Source organism: Nyctereutes procyonoides, unplaced genomic scaffold (assembly GCF_905146905.1).
Source record: "Nyctereutes procyonoides isolate TBG_1078 unplaced genomic scaffold, NYPRO_anot_genome, whole genome shotgun sequence".
Classification (NCBI taxonomy): domain Eukaryota; kingdom Metazoa; phylum Chordata; class Mammalia; order Carnivora; family Canidae; genus Nyctereutes; species Nyctereutes procyonoides.
Window position 1 is genome coordinate 39,669,368 of NW_026575020.1, and position 17,712 is coordinate 39,687,079.

General features: G+C 40.2%; 1 protein-coding gene across 7 annotated transcripts in view; it reads left to right on the top strand.

The window, feature by feature from the left end:
- Nucleotides 1-17,712, top strand: part of MAPKAP1 (MAPK associated protein 1) — a 256,321-nt gene that overhangs the window by 143,923 nt on the left and 94,686 nt on the right. For all 7 annotated transcript variants that reach the window (XM_055321976.1, XM_055321966.1, XM_055321986.1 and 4 more), the window contains one exon: nucleotides 13,284-13,393. In XM_055321976.1, the coding sequence (XP_055177951.1) occupies nucleotides 13,284-13,393 (110 nt within the window). The remainder of the gene's footprint in view (nucleotides 1-13,283; nucleotides 13,394-17,712) is intronic.

The window sequence follows — 17,712 nt, forward strand, 5'->3', positions numbered from 1 at the left end:
CTGAATAACTTCCTTTGGACAATTTCCTATGAGTAGGATTATTGGTCAGAGTAGAAACATTATTAGAATTTTACTTTGTATTGACATGTAGACTTCTGAAAGATGTTCCAATTTACAGTGCTACCATTAGAATTCATAAAAGTATCTTTTCAAAGTCTAACATCAAAAAGTATCATTAGAACTTTATTTCTTTTTACCTTAAAAGATGTATACAGGGATACTTCAGTAGTTTCCACTTGCATTTTTGTTTATTTATAAATGACTGGAAGAGTTGTTCTCATTAGTGCATAATTTTTACTACATAAATATTAACATATGATCATCACATTTTTTTGAACAAGTCCCTTTAAAAACCTGAGTTTTTAAATCAGTGATTTTCCATAGAGGGGGCTCGGGGGTAGGCAGGACAGACCTTCCTGGAAGAAGCATCTGAAGACTACACAAGGTCTTCGTATGAACCTCAGCTTTTGGAGAATGGCGGGGGGTGGGGGGGGAGGCAGAGAGTAGCAACAATTGCTTGGAACTTAATACTCTTACTTTCTTCCTAAATTACTACCACCATTGTACCCCCACTGCCAAACGCACATACCCCAGTCAATCCTTTTTCTTATTTAAAGTTCAAGAGAGCTTATTCAACATGTCTAGAGTGTTTCTGAAAACACAAGGTAAAATAAAATCTTTATATGTGAGCATTTAGAAAAAAAGTGTCACTAAATTTTCTGTTCTTTTTCTCATTTGTCTGGTGAAATAATACAGATTACTGACCATTTGCCCTATGTGTATTTTCTTGCTTCAGCAACCTTCCATTCACCTTGCTGGTCTATATTCTAGGTTAGAAAAGGCTATCCTACAAATGTAAGACAGAGCAGACCTTTAAGAGTCTCCAGGGATGTGTCCAAAGTTTCAGAGTGAAATCCCAACAAAATAACCTCTAACAAGGGCCCCTTGTGTCTTTCTCCCAGGAGGGAATGGGCAGAGGGTGTCTGGGAAGACACTGAACCGAACGAGGAAGAGGGAGCTAGGTTTTGACAATATGAAGTGGATTAGTATTTTCTTTTTTTTTTTTTTAAATATATATTTTTTTAATTTTTATTTATTTTATGATAGTCACAGAGAGAGAGAGAGAGGCAGAGACACAGGCAGAGGGAGAAGCAGGCTCCATGCACCGGGAGCCCGATGTGGGATTCGATCCCGGGTCTCCAGGATCGCGCCCTGGGCCAAAGGCAGGCGCCAAACCGCTGCGCCACCCAGGGATCCCCGGATTAGTATTTTCTAATTGAAAGCTATGTATATGTTATTCCACTTAATCTGCAAATAGCCTGGTTTTTATTATGACCATTTTAGACACGTGAAAACTGAAGCTGACAAGTATTGCTTTCAGGCCTGGATTCGTCCCCATGCTGGACTGAAAAGTCCATGCTCTTGCAATACCATGCTGAGGGTTGGAATGGAGGTGGGGAATCTAGTGCTGGTCTTGTCAAGTGCTGGTCTTGTCATTCAAGTGAATCCCACTGTCTTAAGGCCAAGATTCAGCTACTATATATTATAGTGTAGCAGGTAAAAGCATGGTGGTCTTTGAAGCCAGAATGCTTGGGTGCTAATGCTGACTTTCCCCTTACTAGTGTGTGTGTAATCTTCAATGAATTGCTTAACTTTTTTTGTTGCCCAGTCAAATGAGGGTAATAACAATAATACCTACCTCATAGAGCCATGGTAGGCACTGAATGAGTCGATACATGTAACACACTTAGAACAGTGCCTGACTTAGGTAAGCATTGTCTGAGTGTTTATAGCAATTATTGTTGTTATGACTAGGAAACCCTTGAGGGCAAGAACTGTATTATTTATGTCCCACAGCACCCAGCATAGCTCCATTACTGTGATAGGTATGCTACAAATATTTCTCTTTTTTTAATAATTTTTATTGAATCCATTTTCTTTTCAGGTATATATGTATTTTTAAGATTTTATTTATTTATTCATGAGGGACACACACAGAGAGAGAGAGAGACAGGCAGAGAGAGAAGCAGGCTCCATGCAGGGAGCCCAACGTGGGACTTGATCCCAGGTCTCCAGGATCACGCCCCAGGCTGAAGGTGGCGCCAAACCACTGAGCCACTGGGGCTGCCCGCCACAAATATTTCTTGACTCAGCTGAATAGATCTCTGCTGCTTCTACATTTTTCTTCTTCCCCTCCTTTGTGTTTTGTAGCAGAGAGGGGCAGCATGTGGGTAGACATTGCCCAGCTGGACTGAAAAATTATTGAGATAGTTTTTGCAAAGTATGCACAGGGGTAGACACTGGAGATCTGTAGACTTCAAATCAGTCCTCTTATGGGAAGACATCCTTTAAGAGGTAGTAGCAAGACCATAAACTCCTTGAAGAGAGGGTACATACAGTCTTATTTAATCTCTATGTCCTTAGTAGCCAGCAAGGCTTCATAGAGAAGGAATGAATGAATCTTCAGGTGTCTGTGGGCTGCTAGGAGGGCCCCTGGCCAAACTTTCTGTCCTGCCTCACTTCCTGGGCCCACCTAGCATCTTGCACAGGCCGATTCCTGCCTTTTGAATACCATGATGTTCCCAGCTTGCTTTCTGACTTGCAGAGGCCCTCACACCATCCACCCCACCCCTCACACCTTCCGTAGACCATCTTTCCCCACTCCAAGTGAGGCCACACAGACTTTGAGCTTCAGCTAATATGGGCTCAAGTTTCAGTTTCACTGGTGACTTGCTATATGACTGTAGCCTCAGCTTCATCTGTGAAATGAGGGAAATAATAACTACCTCATGGAATTGTCATGAGGAAATTTCTTAAATGTAAGTAATACACAGACATCTTTTAAAGGAAAATTAATTCTCCTGAAGCCTCAGTGTTTGCCCAAATTTGTTTTATTATAATGTTGCTTAAATACACTTAAATGTAAAATTCTAGCTATAAATTCCATGTCTTTATGTAATCCAAACAAAATTATAAATTAAATACAAATAAAACTATAACATTAATAAAATACAAATTAACAACTGAAATGCAACAGATGATGTTTTGCTCAGATTAAATCACTGATGTTGGATTTAATGGGTGTTAAATGTTTTACTTGTCAACTTGAGTTTTTTGATTTTCATATGAAACATTGACTACCATATTAATATTTGCCCTTTTAAACACTGAGTGTATTTTTAACTACTAGTCCATTATTTTAATGAGCCAGTTGATTTATAGTGCATCCCTCCCCCCAATTTTAAATGTGCTTTACTGGAAAAGTAAAGAACATTTCTGCAACAATAACCAATTTATGTCAGTTTGCCCAGAACTTTCCCTGTTGTGAAATTCAAAGTCTTCTACCCAGAAGCACCACCTTCAGCCCCTAGTGAACCAGGATGATTGGTGACTCTACCTTTTGCTCTTGTCAATTGGTCTGTACCTAGTTGGATTCTCTGCCTGATTGATACCTGGTCACAGTGTGACTTGGGCACTCAGAGCCTGAATTCTTCAGAGGTCAACAAACCTGTTCCATAGAGACTTGTGCCCTCTTCTCCCATCACTTTTCTCTATTCAACAAACTGTTTTGCATGAGACTTGCAGTGATGTCATTTGGCTTTTTTACTGAATCTGTTAGAGATGTTAAATCACTAGCCCCCCAAATCTCACCAGCTCATCCAGCAAGTTGGCAGACTTTTTCTATAAAGGGCCAACTAGTAAATATTTTAGGTTTGTGGGCCATACATACATACATACAGAACTCAGTTCTGCCATAGTAGCAAGAAAGTAGCCATAGACAACAATACATCAATGAACAGGCATGGGATAGATTTGTTGACCCTAGTTTATCCTAGTAAGTTTATTTCTTTAGATCTATCTGACGAAGGTTGGGTTGCTCTCCTGGGTGTTTCTCCTCTAAGCAGTGATTCACAGCTCCCCAAGCTGGGTAGAGAATGGGGAACAGGAAGGCTAGAAATGACCTACATCTCTGTTTATCTATCTATATATCTATTGCTTATATAAGTTATTATATATGTAATCTACATGTAATTTTGCTTTTCTAAATATACATCAGGTATATGATACATATGTGTGTGTGCTCATGATTTTCATTAAACTAAAAGCAAAATTTTAAAATTCTGAAACTTAGCCTGTGAATTCGTCTGTTGACCGTGGGGGCCTTTGAACCTTAGGTAGGAAATGCTACCATGAGAAAGATAGCTCAGACCCTGGTATGTAGGAAGTATTACATAGTTGCTATTTTTGTTACATCTGTCAGAATAATTCACACAAAGGTGTATATGGGGTTTATTTGTTGTTGTTTTTTAAAGATTTTATTTATTTATTCATGAGAGACAGGAAGAAAGAGGCAGAGACACAGGCAGAGGGAGAAGCAGGCTCCACACAGGGAGCCCGACACAGGCCTCGATTCCAGGTCCCCAGGATCACACCCTGGGCCGAAGGTGGCGCCAAACCTCTGAGCCACCCGGGTTGTCCTATTTGTTTATTATGTATTTACTTATTTACTTGGATTATTTATTATATAATGAACACGTCTATCCTAGAAAGATTAAAAAATAGAGCTGTGTTTCTTCCTACAAAAGAGAATTTAAACTTTCACTTTGTTCCATCATGCAAGGTAGTGACTTTAAGTTATAGAATTATGTATTTTTAAGAAGAGGAGAGGGGTGCCTGGGTATGGCTCAGTCGGTAGAGGAGCATCTGACTCTTGATTTTGGCTGAGGTCATGATCTCGGGGTCATGAGACTGAGCCCCTTCTCAGGCTCTGTGATAGGTGTGGAGACTCAGTGGGATTCTCTTTCTCCCTCTCCTTCTGCCCCTACCCCTATGCCCCCAACTCCTCCAACTTCCGCGCTCATGTGCATGTGTTCTTTCTCTCTCTCTCTCTTTCTGGAAGAAAATTTTAAAAAGAGGGGTAGTTAATCCTAAGTGAGTCCCACAGTTGTTCTGTGGAGAAGAATATGAAGCTGGATGAGTTCTGATGTTCTTACTGAGTTGGTGGCATGAGACCAGCCTTCTCCTCCCCGGCCTTGTTCCAGGAAACTCCTGGATACAGAGTTGTTGTTTGAGGAGGGAGAATGGATTACACTAACAGTTTGCAAATTAGGAGCATGCTAATGGAAAATCTCTCCTTCACCAGACAGGCAAGTGGATTTCTAAGATACCCTTTGTTTGTAATTGGTTTTGAACAGATCCAATGTGTATATAAACAGGAGTCCCTAACTTCTTGACTGCTAGCTGCTCTGAGCCTAAACATTGAAGTTATATGAATATCAGGAATGTGGAAGGGGAGAAGTAGAGGAATGAGGGAATCTGGTTACCTCCCAAAACTAAATAACTAGATCCCAACTGGTTCCCAGTATCTGAAGAAGTGCTTCTTGCCAGCAGTGACCAAGCCAAGGCCTGCTGGGCCTTTAGACATAGTAGGACAAGGGAGGGTGAGATCTTGGAGTGGGGAGGAGCCTGCTTTGTCCCTCTTCTTTCATTCCCCAGCGCAAGGCAAGTTCAGTTAGAACTTGTGAAACTGAATTGAGTTTAAAAATGGAACTGTTGTCACAACAGCAGCTGTGATGGTGTCATTACGTGTGTTGATATTGACATTTCACACGGGGATCCTACTTTGGAGTGGGGAAGAAGGGTTTTAAAAAGAGAAGAAAAGTTCAAACCAGTAAAATGGACAGAATCCCCCTAAGTCAGCAGTCAGAACATTAAATCACCCTCCCATACATGTGTTTACTTATACTGTTTGTTATATTAGGTGGACATGGGGAAGGAATATTTCTAACAAATAGCTATAGAACAGAGCAAATAAAGTCCAGCTAAGATTTTGCTATTTGGCAAAGGGACCACTGGGTAGTTGGTAGAGGGCCTTCCACCAGAAGCTGGACTGCTTTGGGCATTGTGGCCCAGAGAGTTCCCAGAGATTGCTGTGGCTTCTGTTGGCTCTGTATAAAAGGAAAGATTAGGTACTTTTTAAAAGGTGTGCCCTAGATTAATTGCTCTTGGCTATATGAGGGCTTTTCAAAAGAGTTGGTAGTTTTAGTGTACCATCTTGATGAGATCTCCAGAGTATACCCCAAGCAACCAGACCTTTTTGAAAGGATATCATCAGTTTGAAGCCTCTCCAACTCTTATGTGATACTGCTTTGTGGTCTGGAGAAGAGAAAAAAAAAAAAAAGGAAATGAGCATTTTTGCACACTTAGTTTGGTGCCCCAGTAGCCATTATCTCATTTATTCCTTATAAGAAACTCATTTTTATAATATATGAGCTGAGGAACAGAGACAGGTGGTTATTTGCTCAAGGTCATACATTTGGTAAAGGCAGAGCTAAAATAGGTTAAGGGGGTGTGTGTGGGGGGGGAGATGCCTGTTGTATTCTTTGTAACAAAGCCTGACAATATGGGTATAAATTATCTTATTTATTGTTTGCTCGAGTCATAGAAGACCAACTGTGTGTTGTTTCTTTTCATTCTGTTGTATTAGCAAACATTTTCATTGTCCAGATTGTCCTCGTGCACAGAAATGTAACATATGCAGCCTGTTTAATTTTGTATTTGTGAATCTGACTTGATTTCCTTTTTGGCAACAGCTACTGTCTAGAGAAAAGAAAAGATTTTTCTTCGTGTCTGTTTGAAGTGACAGAAATATTGGAGCAAGTAATAAAGATGGAAAGCATTAATTATATACTTCTAAGAATTTAAAGGTCAGACAAGCTAAATATGTATGTTTTGCTCACTGGCATGTCTGTTGAAATTGTGCCAGGATACTCTCTGTTCCTACAATAAAAGCACACATTTTAGATAGCCATCAACTTACTTTGGTATCCAAAAATTACACCAGAGTGTTGCTTTAGTTGCTTTATATCTTAAAAGTTTAGGACTCACATTTCTAACATTAATGTGATTTGTTTCATGATCCACCCCCTTTGGCCATGTTTAGTTACTATGTCTCATTTTGATTTCCTCTGTTCTCCCCTCAGCTTATGTTGGAGTCTGTCAGCTGCTGCTATGTACATGTCAGGCTAGTGACTTGTAATGTTTATTAATACAATGTCAGTCTTACTGTTGAAAAAACTGTGATGCTTCTCAGAAGGTTGCAATAGAACGAAGCGTTTGATTTCCAGATCCTGTCTGCACTGCATGGTGAATACATTCTCAGATGTTATGCAGTTCACTGACCTGACAGTTATGGAACCCCGCCTGGGACCCCATTTCAGCAGGACATATTTGAACAGAAACAGTTTGCAAAACTTTACACACTTAAACTCCTGCCAAGGCAAACTGTTAGCCACTTGAGTTTGTTATAAATACCCAGTGGCAGTGGTTGGAAGTAGCCCACGGTGTGTTTTATATTCTGAACTGAATGTGAATGTCTTTGTGGTTATATAGAGTAGTAAATAATTGAGTTTGATTAGGGAGAGGGACCTCATTATCCCCCACCTGTGCCCAGCTGGAAGGGGAGGGTCGAAATGAAGCCATTAGCTGTCTCTCTTACTGGCATCTCAAAGAGCTCAAATACATCTGTGTCTTATTTTCTTTTCTGGCACAATCAGTCGAGCAAGCTAAGCAGGCATGACCGGATTTGGCAAGTCCCAAGGACTCTGGCAAAGATACACAAGGAGAAGGTGGAGGGCAGTCATTTTGGCTTCTCACTGCCCATTAGTCTAGCGAGTTATGTTTTTGGAAAATGTCTGTTTTGAAAAAGAGTACTTTGTCCAATGTCAAACATCACATACTCACACAATACTCTTTGATCTTTAAAAAAAAAAAATTTTGTCAGTGCAAGGGGAAACAAAATGTGGCACTCACACTAGTGTAAACTCTCTTTATGGATAAAGTAATACCCGAAGGACTTGCTTTAAAGCAGGCATGCTGCAGTTATTACAAGGCTTTCTCTTGCTCATATATTTTCATTTTCTACTTTGAAGTGCTAAAGAATGAACATGCATGGAATTGGGACCAGCACAGGCTGGGAACTGTAGGAGTGTGTCTTCATCATTGTTATGACCTGGTCAGGAGTGGAGAATCGAGTCCTGCTTTTGGCAGCCTTTTCCCACAAACTGAGACTGTGGCTCAGGAAACCATGATATTCTTCAAGGGCTTTTAAAAAGGGATCTCATAGTTCATATGGCTAGTGTAAGAGTTGGGGCATTTATAATCAAACTGAGTGTTACAGTGTAAGTTGAACCTTTGCCTGGCCAGTAGTTCCTATCTTGAGGATGTGCTCTCTGAAAGTCTGTTCTTACCTTGAGTCCTCAAGGCTCTCTTCTGGGCTGTAGAGAGGTTTAAAACTCAGGCTTTGAGGTCTGGCTGCCCTGGGTGTAACTCCAGGCAGGTGTCATAACCCTGCCCAACCTCAATTTCCTCCATTATAAAATGGGACTTATAATAGCACCTACTTTTTCTGGGAGGATGAACAAGTAAGTGCTCAATAAATGTTGACAACTTACATCTCATTTATCACTTCCTTGTACATAGAAAAGCCATGGTTATTATATTAAGTAAGCATTTATCATATGACGGATGTTATGTTAGCTACATTGCAAATATTTAGACCTCACAACAATCTTATACTCTAAGGATTATCCCTCTTTTGTAGATGAGGAAGCTGAAAGCTAGAGAGGGAGAGATTATATCATTTATCCCAGGAAGGCAGGGCTGGGACTCCAAAGTAGGCTCTACTCCAGAGCTTACTATGCTCTGCTGCCTTCTGGTCACCACCAGCTTTTTTAGCATGATACAGAACTAAACGATCGCTTGTTTTAAGACCTCTTCATTAAGAAGCTCTCTGATCCCCTTACCCTTTTCCAGCTTGGTTAAGTGCCTCTGTGTTTGGTAGCACTCAGAGCTCACCTCTGTCTTTGTACTTATCACATAGCACTGCAATTCTTTGCTTCTCTGTCTTCCTTTCCCACTGGACTGTGCTACTTGGTTTAGAGACCATATTGTTGATTTCTGAATTCAAAATTAAGATCTTTAATAGAGTGACTTCAGGTAAATTCCCCAATGCCTCCAGCCTCATATTCTGTAAAATGAATATATAATAAGCACCTATTTTAGGATTCAGTTAATTGATACAGATTTTAAAAGCTTAACGTTGCACATGGCACATAGTTAAGGCTCAGTAGGTAGTGGTTGCTGTTGTCACTGTTGTAATTATTGAATAATAACTTGTACTGTGCAGCTCAAAAAGCTCTTCACAAGTCTCATTGAATTTCTCTGCACCACCACCATGATTCTTTACTTCCATCATTCCCATCCAAAGCCAGTAAATTAAGCTGAGGTACAATATACCCACTTCTCTGGCTTATTCCCCCAGAAATGAAAGCTTTGAAAATGGAGCTGAATACTCATCCATGAGCTTTGGAGGGGGTTTGATGCCTGGGCCAGAGGTTGCTTGCTTACAGTGTCCCTGACTATTGCCACCCTGCCCAGCAAATTGTACATTTTAATGGCCCTGTGTTACCAATTATAAGCAATGGTTGGGATCCATTCCCCCAAATAAGCAATCTGTGCTGAAGGAATAGGAGAGAGGGGGTGAATGGGGCCTCTTCTCTTGGAGTGATGACTTGGGCAAGTGAACTAACATTTTTAAGCTCCTGTTACTGTTTGCCAACCTTAATGCCTGGTGCATGGCATTCATTGTCTGTTTATCCTCCCTGACAATTAAGTGGCCTCCTCATCTCATGGATGCAGCTGAGGTTATTACCACATGTAAGGCAACATTTTGGTTAGCCGTGGAACCAAAATTTGAACCAAAGGGTATTTAACTCCCAGCTCATGTGTTTTCCTCTCCAATATGTTGCCTTCCAACTTGAGTTTTGCTTCCAGCTCTGTCCCTATAAGTAGAATCTAAGCTTTTCAGATAAGGACCTGTGCCCTGTCACCTCTGGTTTAATATTTAGCAGAGAAATGCTCATCGTGTTAGGTTAATGTGTGTATAAAAAGTTCCCTCTCGTAACTGAGTGGCTTTGCACTGGGACAGAGCTGAATTCCTCAAGTGAGTAATCTCTTTTTAAAATGCCCATACGTTTTTCAGTGGTTACAAGACTTGACAGGACCTAACTTTGAATTGACTGAAGCACTCCTGGCAGCATTTAGCTCCCTGAAGGGGCGCTTCATCCTAGGCCCAGCACAGGCAGCCCAAGGAGCTGTGGAGGGCAGCTGCTTTTGCTCACTGTCCCCCAGTGCCCTGCTGCGGTGGAAAACAAGCTGTCCATGAGGGGAGCAGGAGGAGGAGCAGTTTCTGAGCCAGGCCTCAAGATTTGTCATCCATCTGTCTATCCGTCCACCTGTCTGTCCAAGGGCTAGTCACCCTCAACACAGGTCACAACTCAGAAACTGGAATGTAGGGCCACACAGAAGGGAGGCAGGACTGGCCCCCTACTTACCTGCTCCAACATTTCCCTCGAGATCAGTGTCTTTTCAATCACAGACCCAATGCCCAGCATTAAATAAAAGCAGCTCCACAAGATGTATTTCTATAGACTTTTTAGAAAGCACATAAAAATTTCTGGATATAAAGAAATGAGGCATAAAACCCAGAATGTTTGGAAGTCAAGCTGAAAATTGTGGGAGCAAGTCTCCATATCCATTTATTAAATGGGAGCATAACTTAACACTTACACCTAGAGGTCTTTTGAGAACCACTTAGGTTCTGTACTCTTGTATTTTCGAAACATTTTGCCCCCCTTAAGTGCTATAGACTTCGCGTAAGATCCAAAGTTGGTGTTTGTGTGGAAAGAGAGAAGCAAGTGGAGTGGGAGACTGACCTGAGGAAGCCTTCATCGGGTCTGGTTGAGTGTGCAGTGCACAGGTCACAACCTCTTTCTCCTTTTAACGTGCACAATTTTACCGAAATGGAGCCCCAGAGTGAGATACCGCACACTCGTGAAGGCACATTCTGAGTGCCAGGCGCGCCCCTTCCCTCCACTGTTGTTTTCATTTTCCTCTTATGAACCTTGCTACCCTGGCTGCAGCACGGAGGCTGTAAAGGAAGATGGAGAGCCGAGTTACCTCAGAATGATCACTATCGTTAACATTCACGGGTGGTTCACTTATCATTCCTGACTGCACAGACATGGCAGCCGCTCGGAAGCGTCCGCAGGTGTAGCATGGTGATACATATTACATTGTGCCACAATGGATTTATGTATTCTGTAACAAAAGAAAAGTGTAATGAAAAAATACAGAAGGTAATCCTTTATTCCTCCACCACACAATTTATCAGTAATGCCTGTGGATGATAAGTGCCAGGGATTTCCTCTGCTTGCTTTAACCTTGTCACCCAGGTACATTTTGGTAAAATGACAGAAAAATACAGACTAGGGATTTTCCTCTGTTCAAAAATCTTTTAAAAGGACAACTTTTAATTTATGGAAGTTAGTGCAAATGCAAGGCTTCCTTTTGAGCTTCTAGTCTGCCTTTGCTAAAAAAGATAAACGTATTGGTTTGAAATAATGCTGTCAGCCAGCAGCAGATTAGGAGAGAATGTAAGCAACTTATAAGCAGACTCATATCTAAAATAGTTCGGGTGGAACCTGGGTGGATGGAAGTTCGTGAGATCTAGCCCAGTACTAGTTTGTGCAGACCCGAGAACTTGTGTTCCTTTTAGGCCCCACTCACCCATCGCCCAACATATTGTCACAGATGGAGCGCATACTGACTTCCGAGGAGAGAGCAGGGGAAGACAAGCCTGAATGCGGATGATTGGCGTTTGTTCCAAACATACACTGGCCTAGCGCCAGAGCAAATACCCCCAAGTTTATAAATGCACAAGGCACTTTACATTTCAGTGCTCTTGCCAAAGTATCACTTACTGCATCGCTCCCTAAATATAGTTTTAAAAAAAGAGCTATTTCTTATTTTGCTTTGATCAGTAAAATAAACTTTTAAAGATTGTTCTGGGATGGGGTCCAGCTTCTGAGGTAAAGAATGGCTGGATCTCAGGCATGATTCAGTAACAGAGTGTTCAGTAAAATTAGCTTGACAGTTCTCAGGCCTGCTGTTCAATAGCAAGAACTTGACCAAGTTAAAATGGATGATTGTGCTGGCTAGACCAGCGTCGGCTTTTGCTTTTTAACAAATGGAATGTCAAGGATTAAACAGCAAGCCGTATGGAGAGGAGGGGTGTGAAGATGTCTTTGTATTAGGGAAGCAAATTGGGTCCTTCGTTTTGAGATGGGCCCACAGCCCCTCTGGAAAGCCAGCCACCTGGTTGGGTCCAAACTAGGTTTAAGGCCCCTTCTCAGCCTGACCTACCATTGGGAAGCTTTTCTGTGGCTTAGCTTGGGGCTTGGCTTTTCTTTCAGATTTCTTGTCAATATAAAGTTCTGCCATATTTTTTGGCCATGTGTTCTCCTTTGAGATTCTTATGAGGAAATGGGAATGTGACCAAACTCCTTGTGGTAATTCCCATGTTCCATAGTTGGAAACTTGGGTCCCATTTGTTACATGAACTGCTTGGAATTGGCCTGTTTTGTTCTGGTGCCCGAGCATAGTGAGTAGTATTTGTGATACTTGCTATTGCAATTAACAGTCTTGGTGAAGTTACACCTCAATCAGGGATGGGCTTCTGTTTTTAGGGTACTTGTTCCCTACCAGGTTTTTCCTATCTAAATGAATCACTCCCTCCAAGTTCGACTGGCTAGAAGCTACAAGTAATGTTAGTATTTTGACTTGTAATTATTTATGCTTCATTTCACATTTTATTTGACCTTCTAGGACTAAGTAGATTAAAACATTCTTACTGAAGTATACAGACTATACGTTTAAAATTTGTTTATTTACTTACTTACTTACTAGCCAGTTTGAGCCTTTTTTTTCCTTATTCTAAATTGCTTTGGGCTATAATGTTTTCCTCTCACCTCCTACCCCTGCCACTCCATGATGTTTTCCTCTAGGGATCCATGAACTTTAATGTGATCATAGTATCTGCCTGCAGTGACATCTACTGACACAAGCCAAGTTTATTATCAATCCTTGCTGCAGGATTTGGCTTGGGAGCCAACATGAGTAACCCATGCTACAAGTGACCCACACAGACCAAGTAGATTCAACTTGAGAGAAATTAGAAAAACCTTCCCTAACTCTGACCTTTCTTTAACTTGGAACCATTTATGCCAGAATGCTTCTCTCTTTCATTAGAAGTTAGTCTGTTTTTAAATAACTGGCACATTGAGGTACACTTGGTAAAATTTTATTAAACAGTGAAGACCACAGTAACATTCCTCTGATTGAATATTAATGATGATTCAATAAATATTTGTCTTTTCATACAGAAATGCTGCTCATGGATTTTCCCTTATTCAAGTGGACAACACAAAGGTCACCATGAAAGAAATCTTGCTTAAGGCAGTGAAGCGAAGAAAAGGATCTCAGAAAATTTCAGGTGAGACTCTGGAAATAGAAGCTCAACTGTTTAAAATGCTTGGTGTGTGCATACATGTGTGTGTGTGTGCATGCACACGCATATATATGTGTGTGTGTGAGAGATGACTGGCTAGATACTGTTTTAGGTATCATTGCTGGAAGGTTTTGTTAGCAGATTTACAGCAAAAAAGTGATTTTTAAAACTGCCCCTGGGCCTAAGGAAGAGATTGGGTCAGTGGCATGTGTGAGAAAAATATGTTCATATTGATTATGGAAGCTCTGTCATTAATAATTTGTGATAAATTAAGGCAAAGCTATTTGAGCTGTTAGTTGGTGTAAAGCTATCTTGAAAACCAAATCCTAAATTTGAAGGACTGCTTTTAATTTCATGTTTTCACATAATTTTCCATAGGGGAAACTCTCAGTTGCTAGTGTTTGGGATATGCAATAAAAGAAAAACAATTTTCATGTTTACTAAATGAGGGCAACTGTAAAAAAAATTTTTTTAAGATAATCCACTTGATGTGCACAAATACCTGTTAATCTTTAATTCTTCATTACCCAACTTTGTACAGAAAATAAGCTTATGGTATTAACTATGATATTTAAAGGATATGAGGGAAAAATATTACCAGTATTGAGAAATAATTATTTTGAGAAATAGCTCTAGGATTTGTCATACCACAGACAACTTTAATATAAATCAACCTCTTTATGACATGTCAAATATCATTGCTTTGTAAATAAATGAGACTTCTTCAACACCTTTGGTTTCATCTTCTAGAGAGGAAAAAAGGCATTACTCAGGTTGAAGAAAATAGTTTTGTGTTCTTTTTAAGGAGAGGCATATAATCTGTTCCAGATTTAATTAGCTATCTTCAGATGAAAGCTGAAGTTTTAATAAAAGTTAGAAGAGATAACATAGTGAAGGACACGGATGAGCTGTCTCAAGGCCATATTCCAGGGGAACGATAAGAGCTGTAAAAAATGGCAGAGGAGAGCAATTGAATGGAGCAGTGAAAATCTGATTCTCATAAAAAAGAGAGAGAGAGAGAGATGCTGGTAGGGGCGGTTGTAGATGAGACCTGCTAGCGTCTGCAAGCAATTTGGATGCTTGCCAGGAGTCATTGTTCACCCTCGGCTGTGGCGGCTCCGTCCAGATGTGCCAACTGCACGTTTCGGCTTTTGCCAGCTGACTGCGCCGTTTGATAACCAGCTCTCTGGATGCCCATCACTGGCCGCAGAGATAGAATTAAATGATGATGATCTTCCCACAAGTTGGGAGAGGAAACAATGCATATAAATCTTGATTTCATCTCAGCATGAGAAGTCTTTATCCATCATCACTCATAATGAACAAGTCGTTAGCTGGGATGAATGGTGTTCTGGTTTTTCCAAACACCTCTTTTGTTCATTTTTTGGGTGACTTTTATCCATTGCATGGGGGTCAAACCTCTTTACATTTAAGGGATGATTAAAGAGGCATAGCCTTTCCTTCCCAGGGGAAAGAAGATATTTGGGGGTTCTAGATGCCAATCTAATAGCATTTAAACAGCTTCAGATATTTAAAGATATTTAATAAGCATTCGTCTTCCATTAAGATCCTTTTTTTTCCCTCTTGTTTTGTCCCTAAATCTCTTACAGAGTAGTGCATTTTGTGACACATTCATTATATTCAAAGATAGCGTTATTCTAGGCTGTCCCAAGAGAAGCAGGAACCAGCTTTTTAAACCTTCTTATTAGAAATTCAGCTGTTGCTTATTTTTTTAGACCATGAAACCTTTGTGAAATTGCTGAGGTGCAGCTGAACCAGTGTCTTTCCCTCTGTCTCCAACTATCTCTTTCCAATTGTGTACCTATTTATCTGTGTCCATCTCCAGCAACCACGTTTATCATACACACGGTTATTTATGTTCACCTCTGTGTACATGTCTCTGCCATTTCCACCAGAGACTTTGCTGTAACCAAAACACAGTGATCTACATTATTTATTCCTTTTCATACGAGAGAAGTCATTTGAGATTGATGTATTTACATAAATTACTGTCCATTTCTTAATCCAAATAGCTCTATAAAACGAGAAGCTCTTTCTGTTGCTTTATTAAGTCGAGTCTTGTGAAACCAAAGGATCTCCAGTTTGGCAAAGATGTTTATTTAAGGTTAGCTTGGTGAAGACAGTGTATTTTGTGGTTTCGAACTTTGTATTGTGGAGTAGGCTTGTTTGGGAGGGTAATTAATGAAAAGAAGAACATCCTCTTGTCATAGATGGAAACACAGTATGTTTACTTAAAAGAAAAAAAGGCTGTTAATGCTCACAATTGGCTGTGAAATACTTGTACACATTATGACATATGAACCTAGTCATGAACTCAAGAACCTGGTGGCAGGAGATACCAGGCTTGAGACATTCATCTTGCCCTTGCTTAGTGTCTGCCACAGTGACCTGCACAGTCTCTGCAAGAAGGGGCCTGCCTTACCCCATGTCCAGGACAGTAGTAGGGCACTCAGCCCTCTCTTCAAACAGCTTCAGCCTGATGGAGTACAGAACAGCACTTGTCTCTTTGCTGCTCCTATTAACTGAAGTGAGAGACGAGATCAGACAACACGTGCCATGTGAAGGCGAGAAGTCTCACTGCTTGTTCGTTAGGGGTTAGCTGTCCTAGAACCAGCTTTCAGAAATCCTTTTATAGGATGACAAGGCACTTGTGCTGCTTACCCACAAACCTCTAACTTCTCTCCTCCTTTTTTTTTTTTTTTCAGACTGACCATACAACTCTCCATTTCATAGTAATCATAAACTGAGAACCTAAATTATTTTATTATGAAACCCAGATGTGGGTTTAATGCCTGCCTTAAGGCTTAAACATTCTGTTGCCCTTCCCTCTGGCACTGTGTTCCCAGTTTTCATTTGTAAAAAAATTGGAAGGTGGCAGATATTTGAGCAAAAGAAGTCATCTTTGTTTAGGTAGATAGGTTTGTCAATGGAAACCCTTAGGGTTGTAAAATATTTTTGCTTGGTATAGATGGACCATCATGACAGGCTCTTGTAACTGATCTAGAATTTTGACTTGCATTATTTGTAATTATCATTGTCATAACTATTTATGAACACTGCAGGGTTTTTTCTATTAATATTCATGTACTGAACTAATCTTTTCATGGTGTGTTCCAGTCAGTTCTCTGCTAAGGCCCATTTTTTTTTAAAGCCCATTTTTAAATATCTTTTTTAAAGTTTCTCTGCAGCTTTTCATTTTATTACTGACCCACTTGACATATGGAAGCTACCTGCATTGGCGGAAAGACCCCATTGTTTAGAAAATTGTAAATGGAGAATCTGATTTGAGAAGAATTAGCTGGAATCTCTTTACTAATTTTTACAATTGGGTGTGTGTGTTTTTGACATAATGAGTAGCCAGTCAGGTTCTATGATTTAGCTGGTAAAATATACTGACCTGTTGTCTAGTGAGTAAAGCTCTTAGCTCATCAAGTCCTCCTTTTGGCAAGTTCGCCCTCACAATCAGCTAGTGATCTTCTGAGCTTCTTAGTATTTTGTTGTTGTTTAAAAATGCTGTCTCCCACCAGCCTTTACCAGCCTCCTGAATCAGGAACACTTAAGAAATGTAGGTAGATACAATTTCAGTTTTACATTGACACAGAAATATAGTTAACTCTTGGTCTACAAAAGAGAGAAGGCTTTGAAGTGGGATTTTCCAAGCAGAATAGTTTTCTGTGTGGTTCTATTTCAATATCTGTTGTCATTTTGAAATGGAGGTGTTTTTCCTATCATCTGCTGAAAAGTTGAACCAGAAGCATATTAACTTTTTCTTACCCTTCTTTATTCTTGCCTTTTGATATAAAAGACAAATTTTTATTCATCTGAAAATCCTTTTGAAAAGTTCTTATGGTATTGTTAATAAGCCTTATGGCATTCATTTTTGCTTTTCCCTTATAAAATTTCACCTAGATTTTGAAAGATAAATGTTAGCTTTGTCAAGCGGGCTCTCTCTTAACGTCTCTGTTTAGAGTCACAGGCCACCTTATTGCTTGCTGATGTACTGTATTTTCACAAGACACCTAGAGTATCATTAGTGACATTGTCTAGGACACCTCCACATTATTCCCTAAAACAGTGCTAGGTGCAGAGAAGGTGAGCAAAAAGCTACCACAGGGTGCAGGGTTCTGTTCAGAAAAAGGGCTAATGATGATATCATTGGATTCTCAAGTTTTATATTAAAGATTCATGTAAAATGTAAATTTTGATCCATAATGTATTTGTATGTTCACTTCTCATGTCTTCTCATGTTGTCAGACCTATGCTTGGGTGCAGGGAGACAGTGG